The following is a 26,249-nucleotide window of genomic DNA, read 5'->3' as shown; positions in this document are numbered from 1 at the left end:
GAATGCATATGTCTTTCTATTTCTTAGATCAACCTCTTTCATTCTATGATATGAATTTTTCAACCAATGCCTTAATGGACTCCTATATTTATTTGCAGTTCAATACCCTTTCTGATTTGTGCACACTGTGTACACCTATGCAAGATCTCTTAAAACTTGCATCTCTTTCAGGGACAGAAGTGGAAATTCCTATGATCTATCTTCTTTATCACAGTCACAAGAGAACTGGGAGATAGAACAGCAACCAGGTGTTGGGCAGAAGTACTATATCAATGTCTGCAAGTCATTGGTCCCAAAAAATGGTGAGTGTATTTGATTAAATGATGCATCTTGATGAAGCCATTTTTTGGCCTCTGTAATGAAGGGGATAAGAGACCGGAAAGGCCCTTTCGACCACATTGATTGTGATACCAATTTAACCTAATCCCATATGCCTGCAATTGTTTGAAATTTGTGTTCATGTGCCTGTTTAAATATATCTTAAATATACTTTGTATATTTTGTACATGTATAAAATTACAAACTACCTTGTAAATCTTTCAACTTTCCTCTGCTTGCCTTAAACTTCTGCTCTCTAGTGTTTGACATTTCAAACCTGGGAAAGACTCTGTTCTATTTGCCTCTAATAATTTTATATTTCCATCATGTTGCCCATCTGTCACCATAGCCTTTCCAGTTTTGTACCCAGGTCACTGGTGTAGCAATAGTGTTGAGCTAACCATGCTGAAAGTAGACTTGTTCACAAGTTGAAGCCCATATGACTAAAAGACAAAATCTTTGGGGTATGGTGTCAAGTTATCGTATTTGTCAAGTATGATTTTATTTTACTCATACAGTACAGTAGAAGGTTTTTCCAGCCTATGAAACCCATGCCAACCAATTTCAGTAGAAGTCTGAAAATTCAGACTGCTCAGAGATGAGGTCGGTCCGGATTTTCAGATTTTCCTGATGTTTGGGCAGTACTTTTAAGAATTCAAATTTAAGGAGGAGATGAACAGGTACATTTTCATTATTCATTAGTAAATGCAGAATGTTTCATTTATCAAAACAAGCAGTTTTAAAGAAAAATAAAGTCAACACGACAAAAATGTAATTTTATTTGCATGCATGCATGCATACACACAAAAGTCTGATTTAAATTTTAAAAAGTTTTTTGCATTTTCAAAAAGTCCGCATTCTTGGAAGGTCGGGATTTCCAGATGCAAGAACTTCTATGCGCCCATTTAACTTACCAACCCTGTACATTTTGGAGGGTGGGATGAAACTGGAGCACCGCAAGAAAAGCCATGCAGATCATGGGGAGAACTTACAAACTCCTTACAGACAATGCCAGATTTGAACCTCGGTCACTGGTATAGCAATAGCATTGAGCTAACCATGCTGCAAGTAGATCTTCACAAGTTTTGAAGCCCATATGACTAAAAGTCAAAATCTGTGGGATATGGGCATATAATTGATTAAGTTGTGACTGAAAGTAAGGTGTGATGAACATTCACTTTTCCAATACATGAAAAAATTAGCTGGACTCCTCTTCAAGGGGTCACTTGGATCCCATGCTCTTTGATTTACTCATGACATGGTTTTTCATAAAGGATATTTATTTTTGTTGGTGGTAACCTGAAACTGAAAAAGTGTTAAAAGGTTTGGGTATGTGAGAGTTGTCTTGGAAGGTTTCAGGATAAGTTAAGGAATTAAAACATTGTGCATAGGGCCCAGGTCTTGGGAAATGGAGCATAATGTTGAATGAGTAAGGAAAATGATGAGCATTTAAACTCAGGAACTGGGGCCTTGGTGAGAAAGAGATAATTATTCTAATGAGCTATATGGAGAGACTGGAGAATACCAAGAGATGTAATTGATCAAAATCCTTAAGGGATAGACTACAAGTAAGGGGGAGATGTTTGCTGTAGAAGGAGAGTTGCAATTACCAAAAATAAAACAAGTTGAGAAAAAAGACAGAGAAGAATTACACATGTTGGCATTGAAGGGCTTGAGTTTTAAGGTGGGATTGGTTAGACTGGAACATTTTCACCTGGAATGGAGGAGACTGAGAGATGACCTACTAGGTCTTTAAAATTGAGTAGAAGTGTGTAAAAACCTGAGGGCAAAGATTTAAGGTAGGGAGAAAAAACTTAAAGGAGACTTGAGGGATTATCTATTCACAGTGATGGGTCAATGGAATGAGGTGGAGGTAGGTACAATTACAATATTTAAAAAGCATTTAGAAAGGTATTTGGATTGTAAAGCTTCAGGGGGATACGAGACAAATGGGACGAGCTCTGGTAGACTTTACATTTTAAAAGTTGTAAAATAACAGTTGGAGAAAGGTGGGTGTTACTAATTAAATGTTGGCCTGCACAGAATAAATGGAATCTTTGCAACTTGAGTTGCTTTCTCTTGTTCTGTGATCAGAGGTTCAACTTGATGTAATTGGCTAATGTTGATAACTTAAGCAGCATTCAAGATTCCTTTATTGTCATGTAATAGTTCAGAGCAGGAAATTGTCTTCTTCCTGCCATAAGGCAGAGTCACAATTGGTGTCACATGGCGCCCCTTAGGTACGAAAGAGAAGCAAAAGAGATTCGTGTGGGTCTGTCTTCTGCAAATTGCCAGCAGCCCGCAGCTTGTATGAATCATTTGACTGCAATTTGCTGACAGCCCACAACCTGTGTGGAGTCCTTCACTCGTTAAGATCTTCATTGTTGATGTGGTCACTGTCCTGTATAGTTGTCTCCTATGCTTCACCTTCTCATCAAAGCAGGGTTGGTGCCAGAACAAATGTTAAAGGGGGGGACATTAGTGTGTTAAAGGGGGGGCACGGTGCAACTCTCATAAACTCGCTCTGCAAGGATGAGGGGGTGCTGTTAACGTCATCCGCCCCTCCGATGTAGGTGACGAGAGCACTGCTTTTATGGCGTCAAGCATCACTAGATGCTAGTGATACTTGACACACGCTAGTGACGCCAGTGGGGGTAGGTGTTATGGCAAGCGATGGCTGCGACTGTATGTGTAGGCACAGCACCTTGCTTTGGTGGGGGGCATTGCCCGAGGATACCCCCCTTGGCACCGACCCTGCAACACGGAGTGTTCTCCCCATTTTTGCTACACTGGCATACTGCTCCCCTGAAGTCTGCAACCCTCGTGGTACTCTCCCCAGCATAGGCACCGCCATCTTGGGAACAGATGTCTTTAGCAGGCTGTTTAAAGACTGCATGGAACCATTGGAATTTGGACCAGTGGTAGAACCTTGTGGAGCAGCACTTGCTCTCCCAGGTTTGCACCAATGGTGGCAGCACAAGCATTATATCACAAATTTAAAATTAATGAGCCCATCAATTACCAACTGAAGCTTTTTACAAGATTTCTATCACCTGTTATGCAGAAAGTGCGATTTCTAGCTTTAATTTTTAACTAACTGTGAATATTTATTATCTTTTATATTTTCTCTTTCTAGACTGGGAAAATTTAATGTATATTAATTATACTTTTTAACAAACGTACCTATTCGCTGTAGCTAAAAATACAATGGTTTGTGGATTGTACTTTGTGTATGACAATAAAGTCATTATAACTAAAAACTATTCTCTTGATCAGAGTGCCTCCAAATATCTACCTCAATCCATTCAACTTCTTTCGTATTCCAGGCAACTATATTGCAATCCCAAGTCTAAATTATTCCATCTCAGGAGTGGAATCTTGGAGCTCAGACTTTTTATTGTCTCAAAACTATGATTAATAGATCTTTCCTCCGAAAGATTGATCGTGCTCCAGAGGTGCAATCTGCCAACTTTCGAATGAGCGAACATCAGGAAAATTTGTGCAACATTTCATAACCATTATAAATGTAATGTAACAGAGATAAAGAAACAAAATGTTTGAAGGCAGTTTGATATTTCACCAGCATTAGCTGAGCCCTTCAAACAAGCACAAAGAAGCACAAAAATGATCAGTTGATTTGATCATGGCAGCGCTGTCCGGTGCTGCGGACTGGGAAGAGTGGAGATGCAGCGCTGCTCTGAGTTTCAACCACCTTGTCCCTAATGCCAGCGACTCTGTACATGTGTTAAACAGCCTGTTAGAGGAACCAACGGTGTTTTTAAACTAAAATCCTGTCACCATATGTCTGTGCCCAAGATGCCAGAACCTGTGCTTGGCAGTGTCAAGTTTTCAGACCGGGCTGCAGTGGACCAGTGTAGGGCATTACATTACTTTACATGAGAGAACACACCTCACCCAGCCTGTTGAGGAGAACCAGAGCAGATGACCCTACAGGACAGTGACCACAGTGGCAGACTGCTAAGGGGCTCAGAGGCTGAAGGACCCAGACAGGCTGCGGGCAACTTGGGTCAGGGGACCCAAACCAAGCTGCTATCTGCTAGTTACCAACTCATTGGAACCAGGTATTGGAGCCAGGATTTGAGAGTGTGCCGAGAGCAAGAAAGGCCGAGATTACTGAAGGCTTCCTGATCGTATCAGAGGTTTGGATCTAAAGTTTGGGTTGCCGGTATTTTGAAATGGAGTCTGTGCAGCTGCGGGAGGGCTGGAGGTGAATTCACGGGCACTCAATGACTCTGAGGGGACTCTTGCTTCTCTTTTGAAGAGTGCCAGGCAATGCCCATGGAGATTCTTTGTGTGCCTTACAGTAGACAAATGTTGAAGTCTATTATGTTGCATTTTTAATGTATTATGTGACAATAGAAGAAACCTTTGAGCCTAGATCAGGTACTATATTAATGAAAAATAGGTCACTGATCAGCTATGATATACAATTGGCTCTCTAGGTGCACTGTTTTAGTTTCTATACTGTGACAAATATCTTGATTCGTGCTCACATGCTTCACATTTCAGTGGTTAAAGCATTACCGGAGGAACTCCGCAGTACAGAGAGCATCCATGCGTAGAAATGGTCAATAAATGTTTTGAGTTAAAACCTTTCATCAAGTCTTGCTAAAGGATTCCGACTCACAACAATGAGTGACCATATCTACCCATGGATTTTGTCTGACCTGCTTAGAGTTCTCCAGTAATTCTTTGTCTGCCTAGCATCTGCAGCTTTTGTTTCTCTCCCACTCAGTGGTATCTGGTTCAACAGTGATTGTTTCGGCACCAGTCATTTAGCTTTCAGCTTCCATACACCTGAAAATAACACTGAGAAAGCCTGAGAATGCAAAACTCCACAATTTGCCTCTTTTAATTGTGAGTAATGATTTCAAAAGTCTATTCATTCCATTATTTTGTTCTTAAATATCCTTTTGAAGCTTGTTAGATTATGATTGAAGAAAGAAGTTGGAGAGTCTCGGTGGGTCATGCACCATGCACAGAGAAATGGTCAGTCAAAGTTTCTGGTTGGGACCTTTGGTTGAGCTCCTCTCCTGTTTTTGACAGATTTTATTTCTTGAGTTCTAGCTTCAGGAATGTGTACCTTGTGCTTTGACTGTAATTAATGTTGATCATAGAGAAGAAGCGAAATAGCCACTTGCTGTTGTTCAAGCTATTCTGTTGTCTTCGTACTGCCATTGTAATGTAAATCATCTTCAAGTTGTGTTCGTTTTTAAATTTATCTTTCACACTGTGAACCATATCAATCAAAATACATACAAACATTTCCCTCTTAAATATATATAGTGGCATTTTCACCCCTTTTTTCCCCCATACCTTCCCTTCCCCCCCCCCCTTCCCACCCCCATCCAAACCCATTAAACATTCAACATATACAATACAATAAACCCATTAAACAATGCCATCACACAATGAAAATAAACAAGAAAATTGTGTCATCTACTTTTACACACTGGATCAAGTCATTTTGTCTTATCATTTTAGAGGGTGGAGGTCCGAGGCAAGCCCTCTCTGTGTTCCCAAATTTATTCGAATAATGTGACTTTATTTTTTAAATTATATGTTATTTTTTCCAATGGAATACATTTATTCATTTCCATATACTATTGCTGTACTCTCAGGCTTTCTTCTGATATCCAAGTTAACATTATACATTTTTTTGCTACAGCTAAGGCTATCATAATAACTCTTTTTTGCGCTTCATCCAGTTTGAGGCCTAATTCTTTACTTCTTATATTACTTAGAAGAAAGATCTCTGGATTTTTTGGTATGTTGCGTTTTGTGATTTTATTTAATACCCGATTTAGATCTTCCCAAAACTTTTTCACTTTCTCACATGCCCAAATTGCATGTACTGTTGTTCCCATTTTCTTCTTACAGCGAAAACATCTATCTGATGATTCAGATTATAAGATAATAGCAAAATTATTAGCAAACATATTGGCCGACTGTGTACCAAAAATAGTAAAACAAGATCAAACTGGATTTATTAAGAAAAGACAAACAGCAGATAATGTCCGTAAATTTATTAATTTAATTCATGCAGTTCAAGGAAATAAAATGCTAACAGTGGCTGTTGCTTTAGACGCAGAAAAAGCCTTTGACAGGGTAGAATGAAATTATTTATTCTAAGTATTAGAGGTTCAATCTACCAGAAAAATATATTAATTGGATTCTTTGGCTTGGCTTTGCGGACGAAGATTTATGGAGGGGGTAAAAGTCCACGTCAGCTGCAGGCTCGTTTGTGGCTGACAAGTCCGATGCGGGACAGGCAGACACGGTTGCAGCGGCTGCAGGGGAAAATTGGTTGGTTGGGGTTGGGTGTTGGGTTTTTCCTCCTTTGCCTTTTGTCAGTGAGGTGGGCTCTGCGGTCTTCTTCAAAGGAGGTTGCTGCCCGCCAAACTGTGAGGCGCCAAGATGCACGGTTTGAGGCAATATCAGCCCACTGGCGGTGGTCAATGTGGCAGGCACCAAGAGATTTCTTTAGACAGTCCTTGTACCTTTTCTTTGGTGCACCTCTGTCAAGGTGGCCATTGGAGAGCTCGCCATATAACACGATCTTGGGAAGGCGATGGTCCTCCATTCCGGAGACGTGACCCACCCAGCGCAGCTGGATCTTCAGCAGCATGGACTCGATGCTGTCGACCTCTGCCATCTCGAGTACTTCGACGTTAGGGATGAAAGCGCTCCAATGGATGTTGAGGATGGACCGGAGACAATGCTGGTGGAAGCGTTCTAGGAGCCGTAGGTGATGCCGGTAGAGGACCCATGATTCGGAGCCGAACAGGAGTGTGGGTATGACAACGGCTCTGTATATGCTTATCTTTGTGAGGTTTTTCAGTTGGTTGTTTTTCCAGACTCTTTTGTGTAGTCTTCGAAAGGCGCTATTTGCCTTGGCAAGTCTGTTGTCTATCTCATTGTCGATCCTTGCATCTGATGAAATGGTGCAGCCGAGATAGGTAAACTGGTTGACCGTTTTGAGTTTTGTGTGCCCGATGGAGATGTGGGGGGGCTGGTAGTCATGGTGGGGAGCTGGCTGATGGATGACCTCAGTTTTCTTCAGGCTGACTTCCAGGCCAAACATTTTGGCAGTTTCCGCAAAGCAGGACGTCAAGCGCTGAAGAGCTGGCTCTGAATGGGCAACTAAAGCGGCATTGTCTGCAAAGAGTAGTTCACGGACAAGTTTCTCTTGTGTCTTGGTGTGAGCTTGCAGGCGCCTCAGATTGAAGAGACTGCCATCCGTGCGGTACCGGATGTAAACAGCGTCTTCATTGTTGGGGTCTTTCATGGCTTGGTTCAGCATCATGCTGAAGAAGATTGAAAAGAGGGTTGATTAAAGCATTATATAATGGACCATTGGCGAAGGTAACAGTAAATGGATATGTATCAAACCAATTTAAATTAAGTAGGTCAACTAGGCAGGGATGTTCACTATCTCCCTCACTGTTCGCTTTAGCAATAGAACCATTGGCAGAACTGATAATGACAGAAAATTTAAAAAATGGATAAAAATAGAGGAGTATAAAATCAGTTTATTAGTAGATGACATCATAGTATACTTAACAGAACCAGAAATATCAATAAAAGAACTACATAAAAAATTGAAGGAATATGGAGAAATATCGGGGTACAAGATCAACGCAAATAAAAGTGAAGCGACGCCAATGAGTAATGCGGATATACAGAATTTTTTAAAAATCACCATTTAAATGGCAAACGCAAGCAATCCGATACCTAGATATTAGATTAGATAATAATTTAAGCTACCTGTACAAATTAAGTTATCAGCCATTAATAAAGAAATTGCAGGAAGACTTAGAACATTGGAAAGAATTACCACTAACGTTGATAGGGAGGGTAAATTGCATTAAAATGAATGTCTTCCCAAGGATACAATACTTATTTCAATTGTTACCAATTCTCTTAACAGAGAAATTCTTTAATGAACTAAAGAGAATATTAAGGAAATTTTTATGGAAAGGGGGAAACCAAGGATAGCGTTTGTTAAATTAACAGAGAGGTACAACCAAGGTGGTTTGCAGTTACCAAACTTTAAAATTTATTATAGAGCAGCACAGTTAAGGTATATATCAGATTTTTATCAGACAAGGGAAAAACCAGATTGGACTAAGATAGAGCTAGATAAAATAGGGGAGAAGGTACCGGAACATGTGCTTTATAAGTGGGATGAAAAGCTGGTACAATATAAAAGCTCACCAGTACTGCATCATTTACTCAATATATGGAAGAAGATTCATTTAGAAAGGAAAAAAACAAATTACCAACTACCAAAATTATTATTGACGCAATATCAGCTAATCCCTTTTTCAGTAGATAACCTTTTCTTTAGAGAATGGGAGAGAAAAGGAATTAAAAGAATAGAAAATTGATGTTTTGGGAAATAATTTATTAACATTTGAACAAATGAAGTAAAATATTGAATAACTCATGGTACAATGTTTGCATACCATCAACTGAAAGCCTACTTAAAGGATAAATTGGGAAACAGACTGAGATTACCAGAAGGAAGCAGCTTTGAATATGTGATTACAGAAACCATGATAATAAAAAGATTTATAACGAACATGTACATCAAGCTGCAAGAGAAGGAAAATGATGAAATAAGCTATAAACCCAAACAAAAGTGGGAAAAAGATTTAAACATAAAGATTAAAAAATGAAGTATGGGAAAAGTTAAGTTCTAGAACTATGAAGAATACAATAAACACAAGGTTACGCATGATACAGTATAATTGGTTACACGGTATATATCACGCCCCAAAAGTTTAAAAAATGGGATCCAACATTATCGAAGTCATGTTCATATTGAGGAGATTTTTTTTTATCTCTCCCCCCCCTTTCTCTACAACCTGATGCAAAGTCTCGGCCTAAAATATTGACTGAAATCTTTTTCCTTCACAGGTGCTGCTTGACCTGTTTATCTAGCATTCTGTCTTTTTTCTATTCCAGCAATCTGTTCTTGTGTTCCTAGATAAGTTTTTTCGGAAGGATGTAGGTGCAGTTTACAGAATGATTTTGATGTTTACAGGTTTATTATCACAGATTTACAAAACCTGTTTAAATATGGTTTTTTTTCTGCTTGCAGGCAGCTGGGATTGTCCTTTCCGAGCAGCTGCCTGCCTGAAAACTGGCAACAAGTATTCCAGTCTAGGAGAGGTAGCTTCTGGACCAAAGTGGCAACAGCCTGGTCTGCTAATCCTGCAATATGAAAATGGAGATCTCTGTCCCGATGGAATTCGCAATAAAACAACCACCATACGTTTTAAATGTGATGAAAATGCAATTGTAAGTCTCATTTTGAGATCAAATATTTTTGTAATCGAAATTAAGAGGCATCAAATCCATTGTGCTTTGTATGAGGAAATCTATCTTCCTAGGAGACTGTTCTGTTTGATCTGGCTTTAATGGTGCCTGAAAATGTTTTGCCTGCTTGATCTGTTTATGCAGTTATTCCTTCAACAGATGTACAACCAATTTGTTGTGCTCTGGAGTAAAGCATGGGGACAGAAAATTCAGAAGTGCTCTATTCTCTGGCTTAGATTGATGGTGCTCTTCGGTTTTGTCAGGGACTGCTGTTTGTCATCACAAACTAATATTTGAAGGAATAAATAACATTGTGGAAACATAAAATATCCACTGCCAATTTCTGGGACTGACAGCTGTTTTGTCTTTTATGCTTTTAATTATTCTCTGCGAAGTAAAACCCTTGCAATCACATGGCTGTCCCATACTGGTGCTTCAAGATCTCTCTCAAAACTGAACTGTTATGTACCTTCAGTATCATTCTTCAAGTTTCTCCCTCCATGGTAACGGCCTTGTGGCAGAGCAAAGCTTTCAAAGTGATCTTTGGCAGTTCCTGCAGCCCCTCCTCCAGATTTTTCCATCAGCATCCATGATGATCTGGAGCTCCCTCAGTTGATTATGGGCACCTCTCACTGAAATAAATCTATCATGCATTAAAGGCATGCCAAGCCAGTATATCTTAAATTGTTGCTTATAGTCTACATTTGTTTTTAGTTTTATCACACTATTGTATGTCAGTATATAGTTGAAGAACTTTTAATAGTGGTTAAGGGAATTTTCTGTCACCTCCTGTTCATTTCAGAACATTGTTGGTCATTTCAAGTCAGTTTTATTGCCCCTTTGTGTTCACTAATATTATGTAACAATGAACACGAGGTGATAAACTTTTTTTAAAAATGTGATGTGTTTGCTTTTGTTTGTGTGGGGTGCTCATTTGCCTATTGCATAACATTGCATGGGGAGATCGGAGAGCCTGCATTGTGTTTATACAGCAAAAACACTTTCCTGAAGCAATCCTGATGGAAAAGTATGAACAGTGTCCAAAAAAGGAACTGCTCTAAGAACTTGGTGGGCCAAGCAGTATATGTGGAGGCAAAGATCGTTCAGACATTTCTCCAGGACAGAGTGTGGAGGGATGTTATCTTGTGTATCGTGCTGTAGTGTGCAGTGTATAGCTCGTGCTTTCCTTAATTTTTCTCATTATTCTTTCCAATTGAATTCTGGTTAGACCACACTTAGAATATTGTGTTCAATTCTGGTTGCCTTATTGCAGGAAGGATTTGGTTGCTTCAGAGAGGATGGAGAGAAAGTTTACTGGGGATTGTCTGCATATGGAAGATGCCTTATGAAGCAAGGTTGACAAATCTAGAGCTTTTCTCTTTAGATTAACGAAGGAGAAGTGATTACTTAATAGAGGTATATAAGATTGAGAGGCATAGATGGGGTGGATAGCTAGCACATTTTTTCCCATGGCTGCATGATGACCTCAGTTTAAGGTGAAAATTTAGGGGAGGTAAGATTCTTTTCTGCAGAATGGTAGGTGCTGAGAATGTATTGATGGCTGTGGTACAGTATGAATATTTAAGACTTTTAGATGGGCACATGAATATAAGAAAAATAGGTGAATGGACTGTGGGTAGGGAAGGTTCCAATTGATGCAGAATAAATTTATATAGGTCGGCACAACATCATCGGCAGAAGGGCCCATGCTGTTCTCTGTTCTAATTGCTAAAAATAAATCAAGGTGTAGCAATGGGCATTCTTGTGGCCCCTGGCTAGGTTCATCTTTTTGTCAGCCATGTGCACTCCTTGTTCTAAATCTACTCTGGTACCATCCCCAAACTCCTCTGTTCACTTGTGTTTCTACATTGAAAGTTCTCCAGTCAGCTGAGTCCATTAAATATTATAATGGGTCAGGCTTGAGCGTGATGGGAATAAAAAAATCACAGTTACTTCCTTTATTTTTAATGTATTGAATATGGTTAAATTTTATCCTAATACAGTAATCTAGCTAATTGAACCTGCAGATGGGCTTCGAAATATAATTGAATAAGAGAGGCTATCAGCTGTTTTTACCAATGTTTGGGTCAAATTCTAATTATGAAATACTTACACATTTTGAAAATGCTCCTTTTTTGTAGAACACAAAGCCATATTTGATCACTGCCATTCAAGATTGCAAGTATACATTTTTATGGTTTACTGCTGCTGCCTGTCCAGTGACCAAGAACATACACAATCAGTGCATGGTGACTAACCCCATTACAGGTCAGTGTATATTGCGCCTTCCACATACCCACCCATAGATTAAAGCAATTGATTAGGTTTTCTCATTCTAAACCTTAAAGCAAGAAAACACTTATCCAGTGCGGACATCAATAGTCCTGCAGAGTTGTGCCAGTTATTGACAGTGTTTAGTGTTTTGCTAGGGCTTCAGTGTGTTTTGTATTAAAATTGTTTCTTTAGTGAAATGTGCAGTAGTATATTAAATTGTAAAAATGTATTTCATTAATTCTTAAAAGGGTGAATTTCTTGGTTGTCCATCAAATGCTTATTGTTTGCATTTAACTTGCCACCTGTTTCAAGAGCATCAATCATCCTGGTGGGTGTCCAAGAAGAGCAGAGTGAACTGCCTCAATGACTATTGCCCAATAGCACAAACATGTACTGTGATGAAATGCTTTAGAGGTTGGTCATGGCTTGAATTAACTCTTCCCTAAGTAAAGATCTACACCCACTGCAATTCGCCTACTGTCACAATCATTCCACAGCAGATGCATATTGCTGACTCTCCACTCAACTGTGGATCAATGGCTACAGCTCAGCTTTCAACACACCTTAGTACTGATCAACAAACTCCAAAACCTGGGCCTCTGCACACACTTCTTCAATTGAATCCTTGTAAGTTGGATTCTTGTTTTCGATGTGATCAGACGGCCAATACTTTTTTGCATACTGTTTGGCTTTGTGATCGATTGCAACAGTTTTGGAAAGGTATTCAATCTGTTTTTAACAGTTTATATAATATCCATCTTGTATTAGATCCCGATATATTTTTATTAGGGAACATGCAATCATTAATCTATTTAGGTTTAGAGGATTATCAGATTTCATTTATTTATTTAGCTTTAGTTGTGGCTAAGAAATGTATAGCACTTACTTGGAAAGATAGAAATATACTAACTTTAGATAAGTGGTATTTGGAAATGAAATTTTGTTTGACTATGGAAAGGATATCTTTTTCAATTCAGGATAAGATGTCTTTTTATAAGTTAAAGTGGATTCCGTTTGCTAATTATATACATTTAAGTTTGATTTAAATATATGTTTAAGTGTGATATTTTAGTATTGACAATTTTTTTTGTTAGAATTTTTTTAGGTTAAGTTTTATCTCTTTTGTAAGTGGGTATTTTTTTTTCATATATAATCTCAATTTTATTAACTTCACTCTTTATTTTGGGGGGAGGGTTGGATTAATTTTAAGTTAGACTATTAATATTGTGTTACAATTAACGGGGGGGGTTATTTTGTGTAGTTTTCTGATGTAATATTGTAATCATACCTTTTTAAATTTTTTTTCTATTTTTCTTTAAATGTAATTCTTTATTGTATTCATGTTATAAAAATTTTAAATAAAGTCTTTACATTTTATAAATATTTTAAATAAAGTCTTTACATGTTATAAAAATTTTAAATAAAGTCTTTTAAAAAAAATTGAATCCTTGACTTCCTCATCACAAGGCCACAGTCCGTATGAATCAGAAACAATGTCTCCTCATTGACAATCAACACAGGTGTGCCTTAAGGATGTGTACTTAGCCTCGTATTCCACTCATTCTACACCTATGACTATGCGGCTCGACATAATTAAAATGCCATCTATAAATTTACCAACGACACCAAGGTCATCAGCAGAATCACAGACTGCAATGAAGAAGCATGCTGGAGGGAGATAGATCAGCTAATTGAATCGTGTCACAAAAACAACCTTGTACTCAACATTAGCAAAACTAAGGACCTGATTTTGACTTCAGGAGGGGGAAATCAGGAAAACACGAACCAGTCCTCATCAAGGGGTCAGCAGCGGAAAAGATTAAGAACTTCAAATTCCTGGACATCAATATCTCTGAAGATCTGTCCTGGGGCCTCTAGTTTGATAGTCACAAAGAAGGCTCACCAGTGCCTATACTTCATGAGGAGATTTGGTATGTCAGCAAAGACACAGATTTCTACAGGTTTACCGTGGAAAGCATTCTGACTGGTTCCATCACTATCTGGTGTGGAGGTGCCAATGCCCAGGACACGAAAAGACTACAGAGTTGTTAACTTGGCCAGTACCATCATGGGCTTCAGTCTTCACTCCATTTGAGGACATCGACAAGAGGTGGTTTCAAATTAAGGAAGTGGCTTCTATCCTCAAGGACCCTTATCATCCAGGTCATGCCCTCTTCTCACTGCTACCATCAAAAAGGAGGTACAGGACCCTGAAGATGTACACCCAGCAACACAAAATCAGCTTTTTCCCCTCTGCCATCAGATTTCCGAATGGACAATGAACCACAGACACTGCTTCACTTCCTCTTCTTTTGCATTAATTTATTTAATTTTTATTAAATGTAATTTATATAAATATTTGCACTGTAATTCTGCCACAAAGCAACAAATTTTGTGACATATTCATGACAATAAATTCTGAGTCAAAAAATAAAGATTTGTGTATGAATTAATTTAGCTAAATCACCTACAAGAAATCATTTTGTTTTTTTTTGTACGCAGGGCACTTATTTGACCTAAACTCACTGCGAACGAACCATGGCCATATTGTATATGACCATACAATCAGAGACAAATTCATTCGCCTTAATGTTTGTGATCGTGTGGAAGGTACTGGATGCTCAGGTGTTGATGTTGGTATGTATTGAAAAGATTGTTGACTTGTGTTGATAGTATTTATAAGTTTGCAGTGAAATATGAATTAATCTCTCTTGGAGGCAAGCCTTTACTATATCAAGCTTTATCATGGCTATTGAACTTGAACAAACTTGTACAGGAGCATTTTTCTCATGATTAAATTAGGGTTTTTTTAAATTCTCTTGTTGAAACAAAATATTTATTCAAGCCTCAATATTTTAAAGTTAGTGTCTCTCAATTATCCTGCCTATTTCTCTGCTTTGTGGTGCAACCGATTTATTCTAATTCCACTGTACTTTCCCTTGGTTTTATAATTATTTTACCTAAACAGTCAGGGTTTCTGAATAGTCAGGGCATCAAATGTCATGGGGAGAAGTCAGGACAGTGGGAGTGAGTGGATCAGCTCATGATGGTGTGAACTCAATGGGACACATTTGTTCCTTTTTCTTACAATCTTTAAATTATTTATTATCGCGTCATCTTCTTGCAACTATTCCAGTAATGCTTTTCAAACAACTAGATGTGTGTGTTTTTATAGATTTTTGAGTATCATCTTGATTTTTTTTAAATCAAAGACTTGCATCAATTGTCAATGGGTTGTTTTCTAAAGCATGATACCTAGAATTGGCAGCAATAGTTAGGCTGAGGCCAGCCCACTATCCTTGAAGTTTCTCTGCATTACATTTGTTGACAAAGCCAAGATGACAGATACTTTTAACATCTACCCTATTGATCAGTCATCTTTGAATGTTGTGTAAGCTTCTCTCTATCTAGGACTCCCATTTAAATTTGTATCATTTGATTAATATAAACTTTCTCCCAATGCAAAGAACATGGTAGCACCAACAGGTCTCGCAGCCTTTCAAACATATTTTGTGATTCAGTGAGATCATGTACTTTGAGTGCACTTCTCTGCTCAGTCCCCCTATTATTTGATGCATTTTAATCAAAATTCTATTCTCTGTTCTAAACCTATCCAACATTTATTACATCCTTCAAGTAGAAAAATGGAAAGATTTGCAGTCCTCTGATTAAGATTTTTTCCTCCACCCCAGTCAGAAATTTAATTGAGACCATCCCCCAGTCTTGAAATCCAGCCAAAGCAAGCAACTTGTCTGCATTTACCTTTCAATTCCTCAGAATTATATTTTCTGAAAGAGGTTGCCCCTTGTCTTTTCAGCTACAATGAATATACACTACTACTCAGTTCTTAGGAAAAATTCATTCACCCTGATGCAAGTGTTGTGGATCTACACTGCAAATGTATGGTTTCCAAAGTATGAAGATCAAAACTTCATAGTCCTCTGGATGAGGTCTCACCAAATCTTTGGGCTGTTTTGGTCAGATTCCTCTGAATAAAACAACAAAATCCCAGGAAAAACTCAGCATTTGTGGGATGCTGGGAAGATGCAGTTAATGTTTCAGCTTAAAGACCTTTCATCAGAACTTGGAGAGAAAGCAAGTTCGTCTAAGTATCAGAGATGGAGCAAAAGGGTTGCAAAGGGAATAGGATGAAATAATATCACCATTAAATGGACAGTTAGCTATTTTTGTGTTGATCGTTGCCAATGTTATAAACTAACAATCTGCTGGAGGAGCTAGTAGGTCGAGCAGATATAGAGGGAGAAAAATAATTGTCAATGTTCTGGCCTGAAACATGAATAATTCTTTTTCTTCCACTGCTGCTCGACCTGCTAATTGTTGCTCCAGATTCCAGCAACTGCAATCTCCTGTGCTTTGTCAATGTTGTAAAGTCTGTCCTACTGGAGTGTGCTGAGCAAGACAGAATATACAAATGGAAAGAAAAAACAAGAGGAATCAGGCAAAAATGGCCAGTACTGAAGCAAATGTGAAGAAGCAAATTACCTGAAGTTAGAGAATTCAGTATTGATGTGCAATGTGCTTATGTGAAAGATGGAGTATTGTTTCTCAGATTTCTGTATCAACTCTTTGACTATGATCTCCTGGACTGTTACTAATGTCAGAGTGGGGATGGCAAATGAATAAGGCAGGCAGACTATGCTCCTGAAGACTGAGCATAGATGCTCCACAAGGCTGTCACCCAATTAGGCAGAGTTGGTGGGCATGCGTGAGAGAGTGCAGTGAAATGAAGGGGAAAGGGTTTGATGGGAATACTTTGGAACCAGACATAGACTTGATGGGCTGAAAGAAATACCAGGTAGGAGAGAATAATTGAGTACTTTTTTGCTCTTCTTGTTAGTTCCAAGGGGATCTTTTCTGTGTGTCTGGCATTGTAAATGGGACTTGAGGTCATCCCTTCTAATGCTCCAGCAGAGTTGCCCTATATTGAGATATTCTGAGTAGTCTCATGAGGGAAAAAAAAATGCCAAACAATTGGGGGGGGGGGGGGGGGCGTGGCAGAGAAAAAGCAACTGGGGCAGTTAATCATCTAGTTTAGAGGTACACTGTGAGATGCTTGTAATGGTTTGAGATGAAAGTGGATGAGATGAAGAGGGTTTTAAGACAGAGGAAAAATAGCTGATTACCTTTTATCCCCTTGCCGATGATTAAATAAGGAAACACATTCAACTGACTGCCATTAATCTGATTAATTTACCAGTTGTCAAGCCATTTTATGGAAAGCAGTTTTTATTTAATACTCATTTCCAGCACAAGATGGATTGCAATTCAGTTTGCAGTTACAAATCCATGATCAGTTTCCTTATTGCCCTCCAATTTGGGACTGAGTGAGACATCATTACTGAATAAGACTGACTGTGCATGAACAATTCCTGGTCCATCTCTCCAAAACCTCCTTTGCACCAAAGTAGTATGTTTTAAATGAATGCTGTGAACATTTCAGAATGAAAACTATTGATGTGTTCAAAGATGTGACATTCCATTGTATTGCTGTTCATGCACTCTTTGTTGTGCAGGTGTATGTATCATAGAAGGTCAGAAAGTGATCAACGCAGGGAATTTCAGCAACAAATTGACGTACATTGATCATATATTGAGACTTACTTATGATGGAGGTGATCCCTGCTCCAGCAACCCTTCACTTCATCACAGAAGCATTTTCAGCTTTGTCTGCGGTACAGGCACAGGTGCAGGGATGGGTCCTGTTCTCGTGGCTTCCGATGAGAAGACATGCACTCATTATTTTTCTTGGCATACACAGCTGGCATGCGAACACGAGGTAGTTCTCATTGAAGTTTTATAATTGTAATCTTTAAAAATTGCATTTTCAATTCAAGTTTATTTTAAAAAAAATGTTCTCACAGTTTTCATTTCTGTAATTGTTAACTTGGTTGAATTTTAATTTTCTGCTTCAGTGTTTATATAAGTAGTGATGGCCATCAGTATCTGAAGCATCTGTTTTCTTTCCTATTACAAAGTAACTTATTGTTTTCTTGTATTTCTTGGTTTGCTTACCAGGTAAGATGTTCAGTGAAGAATGGCAGCTCAATCATTGACCTGAGTCCTCTGATCCAGAAGGATGGCTACTACACAGCAGAGGATGAAGATGTGGCTAATGGTGGCCAAGGTGACTTTCCTGATTTTTATATCAGCCTTTGCCAACCACTGCTTCCTGTACCAGGGATTACCTGCCCCCCTGGTTCAGCTGTGTGTATGGACCCTGTGGATGGACCACCTGTGGTAAGTTGAATACACATTCAAACGCCCTTACCTTGCTTCAATATTCATATGATCTCTCTTTTCAGTTGGAGCATCTGGTGACATCTGGGTAAATATTATAAACATCTTTTGCTGCATCACATGTTTTGATGAAAAGATCAAATTATTATTAGATGGAAAGAAAGAGAAAGCTGGGGCCACTGACCATTTTTGAATGGTGGATAATTTTAGTATTCTTGTGGGGAATACTTCTCCCTGTCTATGCCGCCATATTTTTTAATTTAAATTTAGACAAATAGCATGGTAACAGGCCATTTTGGCCCAATTAACCTACAACCCTGGGTATATATTGAACGTCAGCAGCAGCAGCATTTGGTAGGCTGCTTGAGTGGGCCTTGAGATCAACTTTGTCTGCCTCTGTTGGACTGAAATTCGTCTGTTGGGGAAGGATAGATTGGACAAGCAGGAATGGTTTTCTTCAAGCTGGTCATTGGCAAAAGAGACCTCCTGTGGTGAGTAGAGTGGAGATGATTGATTTTTTTTAAATCATTTTCTTCTGCAGTAAGTATTGGGGTCTGGAATGTTCATGGGCAAGTAGTGGTGGCAGATTTAATTGTAATAAAGTGCTACAGTGCAGAAATGGGCCCTTCAGCTTGCCAGGTTCATGAGCATTCCATTTTCAATTGTCTGTCCAAATGCACTTTAAAAAAATGTATGTAAACTGGGTATTAACCAGCTCAGTGTAACATTCACCTGGTTGAATTTCAAAACAAAGTGTGAGGAGGTGTCAGTATAGAACCACTCAATGTACTGAATAAAAGCCTCCCAAGATAAAACTATTTCACAGTTCTGTTAATCCAGTCCTACAATAAAGCATGACCTGTTCTCAGTTATTCTTCGATTCATTTTATTATCATGGTAATAAAACAGTGTTGTGTTACATTAAATTTCTTTTTGCGTGCTGCAAGGCAATTCCTGCCTCAGCACCCCTTACAGTTCTTACAGTCAGACTTACTTGAGGTTGAAAAGAAATTCTCCATAACTCCTACAATTTTCCTACTTTGCAAATAAGACAACAGATTACTGGAAGTCAAAAGATCATATTGTTATCATATAGACAATAGGCAATTCCTTGATTGTGCCTCTACGTGGAATAGTATCTGCACCAGGAAAACAGTCATGTAGAAGCTGACCTGTGAAATCCTTAATCTTGCATCTCATTTCTGCGCACACCAAAGTGTACACATTCAGTTACTTCTCGTGAGGCAATCCCTCATCCCAGAAGTCAATCCGGTGAACCTGCTGCACAGACTCCAAAACAGTTTACCGTTTCTTAAATAAGAGACCAAAATTGTACACATTCCCTTTGTACTCTAGCCCCTCTACAATAAAAAGCCAACCTTTCATTTGCCATACACAAAAGGGCTGGTGAAACACAGCATGTCACACAGCATCTATAGAAAGTAAAAGATAACCAATGCTTTAGGCCTGAGCCCTTCATTGAGGTATGAGCAAAAGGTAGGCAGGCATCTGAATAAAAATTTGGGGGTGGGGAAAGAGTACAGGCTAATAGGTAAGAGGTCATAGGTGACTATGGGTGGGAGGATAGAAGTGAAAAAAACTGAGTAGTTGGGGTCAGGGTGGCTCTCTAGAGAGGGCAGGAGTTGGGGAGCTGGAGGAAATAAGACAGAAGGATAGGGAAAGAGAATGGCTTAGGGAGGAGTATTAATGGTAACTGAAGGTCTACGTTCATGCCATTTGGTTGGAGTGTGCTCAGATAAAGTATTGGGTGGTGTTACTCCAATTTGCAAATTACCTCAGTTTGACAGTGCACAAGGTCATGTTGGGCAGGCATGTTGGTTTGGAATAAAAATGGTTGGTCACTGGAAGGTCTCTGTTCCTGCAGCGAACAGAGCGGAGGAGCTCAATCTCGCAATCTCTGATATAGAGGGCGGCACAACAGGAGCACTAGATGCAGTGGATGACCTTTGCAGATTCACAGGTGAAGTGTTGCTTCCCTTAGAAGGATTGATCGGGGCATCAAATGGTTGTGAGATAAGAGTTGTAGGTACGTTGAGCATTTCTTGCAGTCACAGGGATACATAGCAAGGGGTCGACTAGTGAGAAGGGATGGGTGCACGAGGAAATCCCAGAAGGAACAGTCCCTGTGGAAAGGGGAGGAGAGAGGAAGATGTGTCTGGTGATGGGTTCACGTAGGTGGCAGAAATTGCGAGGTTAACATATGGGTGAGGACAAGGGCAATCCTGTCGTTGTTGCATCTTGGGGCAGAGTGGGACAGGGCAGATGTGTGACAAAAAGAGGATATGTGGATAAGGGCTGAGTTGATGGCAGTGGAGGGGAAGCTATTTTCTCTGACGGCGAGATGACCATACGGGAGCAACTGTTAAAATAACAGAATTTCATCTATGTTCCTACCTGATCATTTAGCCTCCTACGTCCTCTTGCAGTTGCTTTGCACTTCTCACAATTTTACTGCAGCCTTTATGCTGTCAGCAAACTGGGTAATGTTATGCTGACTCCTCACTTATGTCATTAAAATTGATCACAAGTAGGTGAAGGCCCAACATTGATTCCTGAAATGCCCCATCTTTCCAACCAGTATGACCCAGTTATTTTTTTTCTAACTGTTCACCAACGCATATTACCTTTTACCATGATCCCCTGCGACATTTTAGTCTTTTGGAAATTTCAGATGTCTTGTACTGGTTCTTCTCTAGTAATTCCTAGTTACATAATCAAAGAATTCTAATACATTTGGCACCAGTTTCCCTTTTACATGTATTTCATGTGCTGCATCATATTATCCTGTGTAGATACCAGATATTTCATTACTTCAGTAGCAGCTGTCTCTTCCAGTTGCCTGGGCTTGAACATTTTCCCTCCCCAGTCTTTCTATCTGAACAATTTTCTACAAACCTACTTTTTTAATTTTTCTTCTGTGTCACAAGCCCATTGGTAGCTTGGTGTTATTTTGTTTTTCGATCCTGTGAATTCCCTTAATGTTGAGGTTTGAAAGAACCATTTTTAGCTTTGACCATTAGAGATGAGATTTATTCAACTGTGAACAGTTTGTTGGTTTCTTTGAGGAAAATTTGATGTGTTATATTTGAATCTCTTGTCTTTCTAATGTATTTCTGTAGTATATTTATGTCTGCAGGTGTCAGTTATGGTTTAACTAGCTGAAGTACAGCTTGCACCCTGAGGTTAATGAAATGTATTAACATATTCAGAAGTTTTAATGATTTTTTTCCAATTTCAGGCTATTGGTTATATTTCTGGACCTCCACATATTAATTCAGTGACCCAGGAGGTCTATATTTCTTTCACCAGCAACACTACTTGCCAAGCCAACAAGAAACTGACTTACGACTCCCTCATTGTATTTCATTGTGTCAGACGTGTAGAATTGGTAAGGGGGTTACTCAACTTCTATAGTTATATGATATCTAAACCGAGCATTTAACATATGTTTTAGTCATCCCATATAAGTAATAACTCCAGGGTTGTGCTGTCTTAATGCAATTGTTTAAGATTGCCAGTCCATTTAATGACCTCCACATTTTTCTCTCTAGGGAAGACCAAAAATGATGAGAAAATCAGACTGCAGTTACGTATTTGAATGGGCAACTCCATTGGTTTGCCCGGATTCAGTGGTTACATCTGGCTGTTCACTTACTGAGCAACAGTTGCATTACACGTTCAATTTATCTCCTTTGACAGGAGGAAGATATCAGGTAATTGTTTTGACTAAGGATAGCTTTGCTGAATGCGGATCCTCTTGAACTTGGATACAGAGAGCACAGTATTGAAATTTGCAAGCACAAATTAATATCTCGCAGTAAAATGACAGACAAACTTGTACAAGGTAGGGGTATTTTAAGCTGAAGCAGCAAACTGCAGTGGTAAAACTGCCATTGAAGGACTGGGATGTGAATGTAAGCTCTCCTTTTAGTAATAAGAATAAAAGTTTGCCACGGTTTTCAAAGTCATACCAAACCTTTGCAAACTCCTGAGAAAATAGAGGTGCTGATGTGCTTTCTTCACAATGTCATGTCCATAACACCACAACAAGACCTCTGCCAACAGAATACGTTTTTTGTACTACTGACCAATTTATTATTTTTTGTACCCTTTTGTGGCATTTCAATTATATTAGTGTGCTTTATGTAACTGAGAATCTGCAGCAATAAGACTTGGGTTGCATCAGTACATATACAAACACTTGAATTGAAAGCTTATAACGTCAGCATTGTTGGAATGAGAGTTGAAATGAAGAACATCCTGCTTCTCTGGTAAATACATATAACTATTTTCTAATGGTCAAAAGGTTGCTTAATAATTGGGCTTGAGAGAGAAAACAACAAATGTTAATATTATGTGGAAATAAGTAAATAAATTCGGGAAAAGAGAACTGTGCCAGGCAGATGGATTACACCTTCAAGCAGTAGCCATTAACCTTGCAGTACTTTTGAGATAGCCTTAACTTTGACTGTACACCAAAGAGTTGTTGGGTGCTTTATGTATTTCTGAATGCTAAGGTTGTTGAGGGCCTGTGAACGACAACAGCAGATATTACTTTGAGATATGTGTGGACTCAATGCGCTCACTGATCTATTTGTATTCATAACTGGCAGGGAGCAGTGGGTTTAAAGGAGTGGAGAATTAGTCAGGAAATATTAAGAAGGTAGAACACCTCAGCACATCACAGGCCCTTCAGTCCTAGATGTACCAACATACATATTCCTACCAAAAAACTAAACCCTTCTTACCTCAATCCTCTACTTTTTATCATCCATGTGCTTATTTAAGTGTTTCTTAAATGACCCTAATGTTTCACTAGCCATGGCAAGGCATTTCAGGCACCCACAATTCTCTGTTTTTAAAGAAAAATGCCCCTGACATCTCCCCTAAGCTTTCCTCCCTACACTTTGCTGCTCCTGCCTTGGGAAAAACACTGCTGATTGTCTACCTTATCTATGCCTCTCATAATCTTGTAGACCTCTCAGACATCTCTCATCCCTCTTCACTCCAAAGAGTAAAGTCCCAGATCTGCTAACTTCGCCTCATAAGACTTGTTTCCCAATAGGTAGATCTCCTCTGCACTCTCTCCACAGCTTCCACATCTTTTCAATAATGAAATGACCAAAACTGAAGACAATATTGTAAGTTCGCGTTTGGTGTAGCAGTTAGCACAATGCCTTTATAGTGCCAGCGATCGGGACCAGGGTTCAAGTCCCACGCTGTCTGTAAGGAGTTTGTACATTCTCCCTGTATCTGCATGGGTGTCCCTGGTGCTCCAGTTTCCTACCACCGTACAAAACGTACTGGGGTTGTAGGTCAATTGATGTAAATTAGGTGGCACAGACTCGTGGGCCAAAATTGCCTGTTACTGTGCTGTATATCTAAATGTAATGTTTAAAAAAGTGTGGTCTCACCAAAGATTTGTAGAGTTCCAACATGACCTCTCCACTCTTGAAACTCAATCCCCTGACCAATGAAGACCAGCATCCCATAGGTCTTTTTAGCTATCCTATCAACCTGCACGGCAACCTTGAGATTTGGACCCAAGGTCACTCTATTTTCCCATGTTGTTAAGTATCTAACTATTAACCCTGTACTCAACTTTCAGACTTGACCTTCCCAAAATGCATCACCTCACACTTAACTGGATGGAACTCCATCTGCCACTTTTCCACCCAACTCTGCATCCTGTCTATATCCTTTTGTAACCTTTGACAACCTTCAGCACTATCCACAACTCCTAAAACTTTCATATCATCTGCAAACTTGCTGACCCATCCTTTCACTCCTTTATCTAGGTCATTTATAAAATCAAAGAGCAGGGGTCCTAGAACAGATCCCTATGGAACTCGAGTTCAAGCATCTGATTTTATCAGTATAATTCCATGGTGCAGAAAGTGAGATTTACAAAGCAGATTATGGGGATTTAAATTTTATGTACACAAAATAACCAGAGAATGATCACAATGAATAAAAGTCCATAGTTCCATGGGACGGTGAGAAAGATGTTTGGCACACTAGTCTTTTTTGGGTGGGGTTTTAAGTACAAAAATTTGGATTTCATGATACAGCTGCACAAGGTATTGGTGACACCACACTTGAACTGCTGAGTTCCGGCCACCCAGCTAATAGGGAGACTATCAATAAGTTGGAAGGGTCACCAAGATGTTGTTTGATTTGGAGGGCCTGAGTTATAGAGAAGTTGGATAGGTTACTGGCATGGCAAGTTGAAAAGATAGGCAGGAAGGTAAGGGAGATGGGGGTAACACTCTTAATTTAAAAATAAGATCAGAGAGAGTGAGAGGTTGATAATGAGTTTATTCTCATGGTCATTGTACAATGTGCAAATGCACTAAAAATTTCTTGCTACAACCAAATGGGTACTCCACAAAAAAGCTATGAGAGTATACATTAAGTTGAAAAGAGAAAATGTATACAAAAGATGATATTCACAATTACCATAGTGCAATAAATAAATGTGGCATTACAAATAGTGCATGCAGATGGTTCTATTGTGATGTTAGAGCGATCCATGATTAGTATAACAAGGGGAGGTTCAAAAGGTTGATGGCTGTTTGATAGAAACTGTTCTTGAACCTAGAAGTACTGGTCTTCGGCTTCAGTTCCTTCCTAAAGGTAGCAGTGAGAGGAGTTTGTAACTTGGGTGGATAGGGGTTCTTTGATGTTGGCTGCCTTGTTGAGGCAGTGCCTCACATAGATGTTTTCAGTTGATGGGAGGTAGGAGGCTGTGATGAACCTGGCTATGTTTGCTATATTCTGCATTTCTGCCTTCTGCATTTCTGGGCACTCGAATTACTAAACCATCCTGTAATGCAACCAGTTAATATACTTTCCACATTGCACCATAGAATCAATAGGGTATTTGATTGCATGCCAAAATGGCCTCAGACACCTTAGAAAGTATAGGCATTGGTGTTCCTCCTTCACGTTTGCCTCTGTGCTGGCTCCAGGAGAGATCTGATGTATGGACCTTTCCACCTCAATTTCCCCATTCTTAAAATCAACAATAAGTTTCTTGGTTTTGCTAATATGAAAGCAAATCAATCTCCAATAATACTCACCCCTTTCTGGATCTCTCTGTCTCCATCTCGCTGACATATACTATAAATCTTCCAACTCCCACAACTGCGTGGACTACACTTCCTCATATCCTGCCCCCTCCAAGGTTTCTATTCCCTTCTCTCGATTTCTCCATTTCTGTCACATCTGTTCCCAAGATGAGGTCTTCCAGTCCAGAGCTTCCAAAATGTCTGCCTTCTTCCACAAACATGGCTTGCCCTCTACCCTATCGACTCAGCCCTCACTCACATCTCCTCCATTTCTCACTCATCTTCCCTGGCCCCCTCTTCCCCCAGTCGCAAACAACATAGAATCCCCCTCATCCTCACCTACCACCCCACCAGCCTCTGCATCCACCACATCATCCGTCAGAATTCCCACCACTTACTACAGGATCCCACCACTAGACACATCTTTCCTGCTCCTCTCTCACTCATCCCTCCCCACCAATTGCATCTCTGGCACTTTCCCCTGTGTCTGCAGAAGGTGCAACAATTATGCCCACACCTTCACCTCACCATGGTCCCAAGCCCCAAACAGGCCTTCCATGTTAAGCAACACTTCACCTGTACATTCAGAGGACTTATTTACTGCATCCATTGCATCCTTATGGCAGTTTCGACATCAGAGAGACTGGTCGCAGACTGGGAGATCACTTCACTCAGCACCTCCTCTAGTGTTATGTACTGTCCCACCCTGACCACCCACAGATTGGAGGAACAACACCTTATTTTCCATCTGGGCACCCTCCAACCAGATGGTATGAACATTGACTTTACTGTTTTCAATTAAACCTGCTTGCCTTTTCCTTCCCCCCTCCCTCCCTCCACCTCCCACCATTTCCTGCCTTTTCAGTTCTTTCACCTACACAGCCCTACCTTTCCAACCCCTCCCCTCAGTGCTGCTGTCCCCTCCCTCCTTACCCCACCTATCATCTCCTGCCCTGCCACCCC

General features: G+C 39.6%; 1 protein-coding gene across 1 annotated transcript in view; it reads left to right on the top strand.

Annotated features, from left to right (window-relative positions):
- The window catches only part of igf2r (insulin-like growth factor 2 receptor), a 194,839-nt gene that overhangs the window by 136,779 nt on the left and 31,811 nt on the right, over nt 1–26,249 (top strand). Inside the window, exons 30-37 of the mRNA XM_069932070.1 lie at nt 172–302; nt 9,446–9,645; nt 11,805–11,931; nt 14,440–14,574; nt 17,472–17,734; nt 17,974–18,195; nt 21,455–21,604; nt 21,768–21,929. Of these exons, the coding sequence (XP_069788171.1) occupies nt 172–302; nt 9,446–9,645; nt 11,805–11,931; nt 14,440–14,574; nt 17,472–17,734; nt 17,974–18,195; nt 21,455–21,604; nt 21,768–21,929 (1,390 nt within the window). The remainder of the gene's footprint in view (nt 1–171; nt 303–9,445; nt 9,646–11,804; nt 11,932–14,439; nt 14,575–17,471; nt 17,735–17,973; nt 18,196–21,454; nt 21,605–21,767; nt 21,930–26,249) is intronic.

The sequence above is a fragment of the Narcine bancroftii genome, chromosome 4 (genome assembly GCF_036971445.1).
Source record: "Narcine bancroftii isolate sNarBan1 chromosome 4, sNarBan1.hap1, whole genome shotgun sequence".
In the NCBI taxonomy this organism is placed as follows: domain Eukaryota; kingdom Metazoa; phylum Chordata; class Chondrichthyes; order Torpediniformes; family Narcinidae; genus Narcine; species Narcine bancroftii.
The sequence above is the reverse complement of the archived record's forward strand: the minus strand, read 5'-3'. Positions and strand labels throughout refer to the sequence as shown.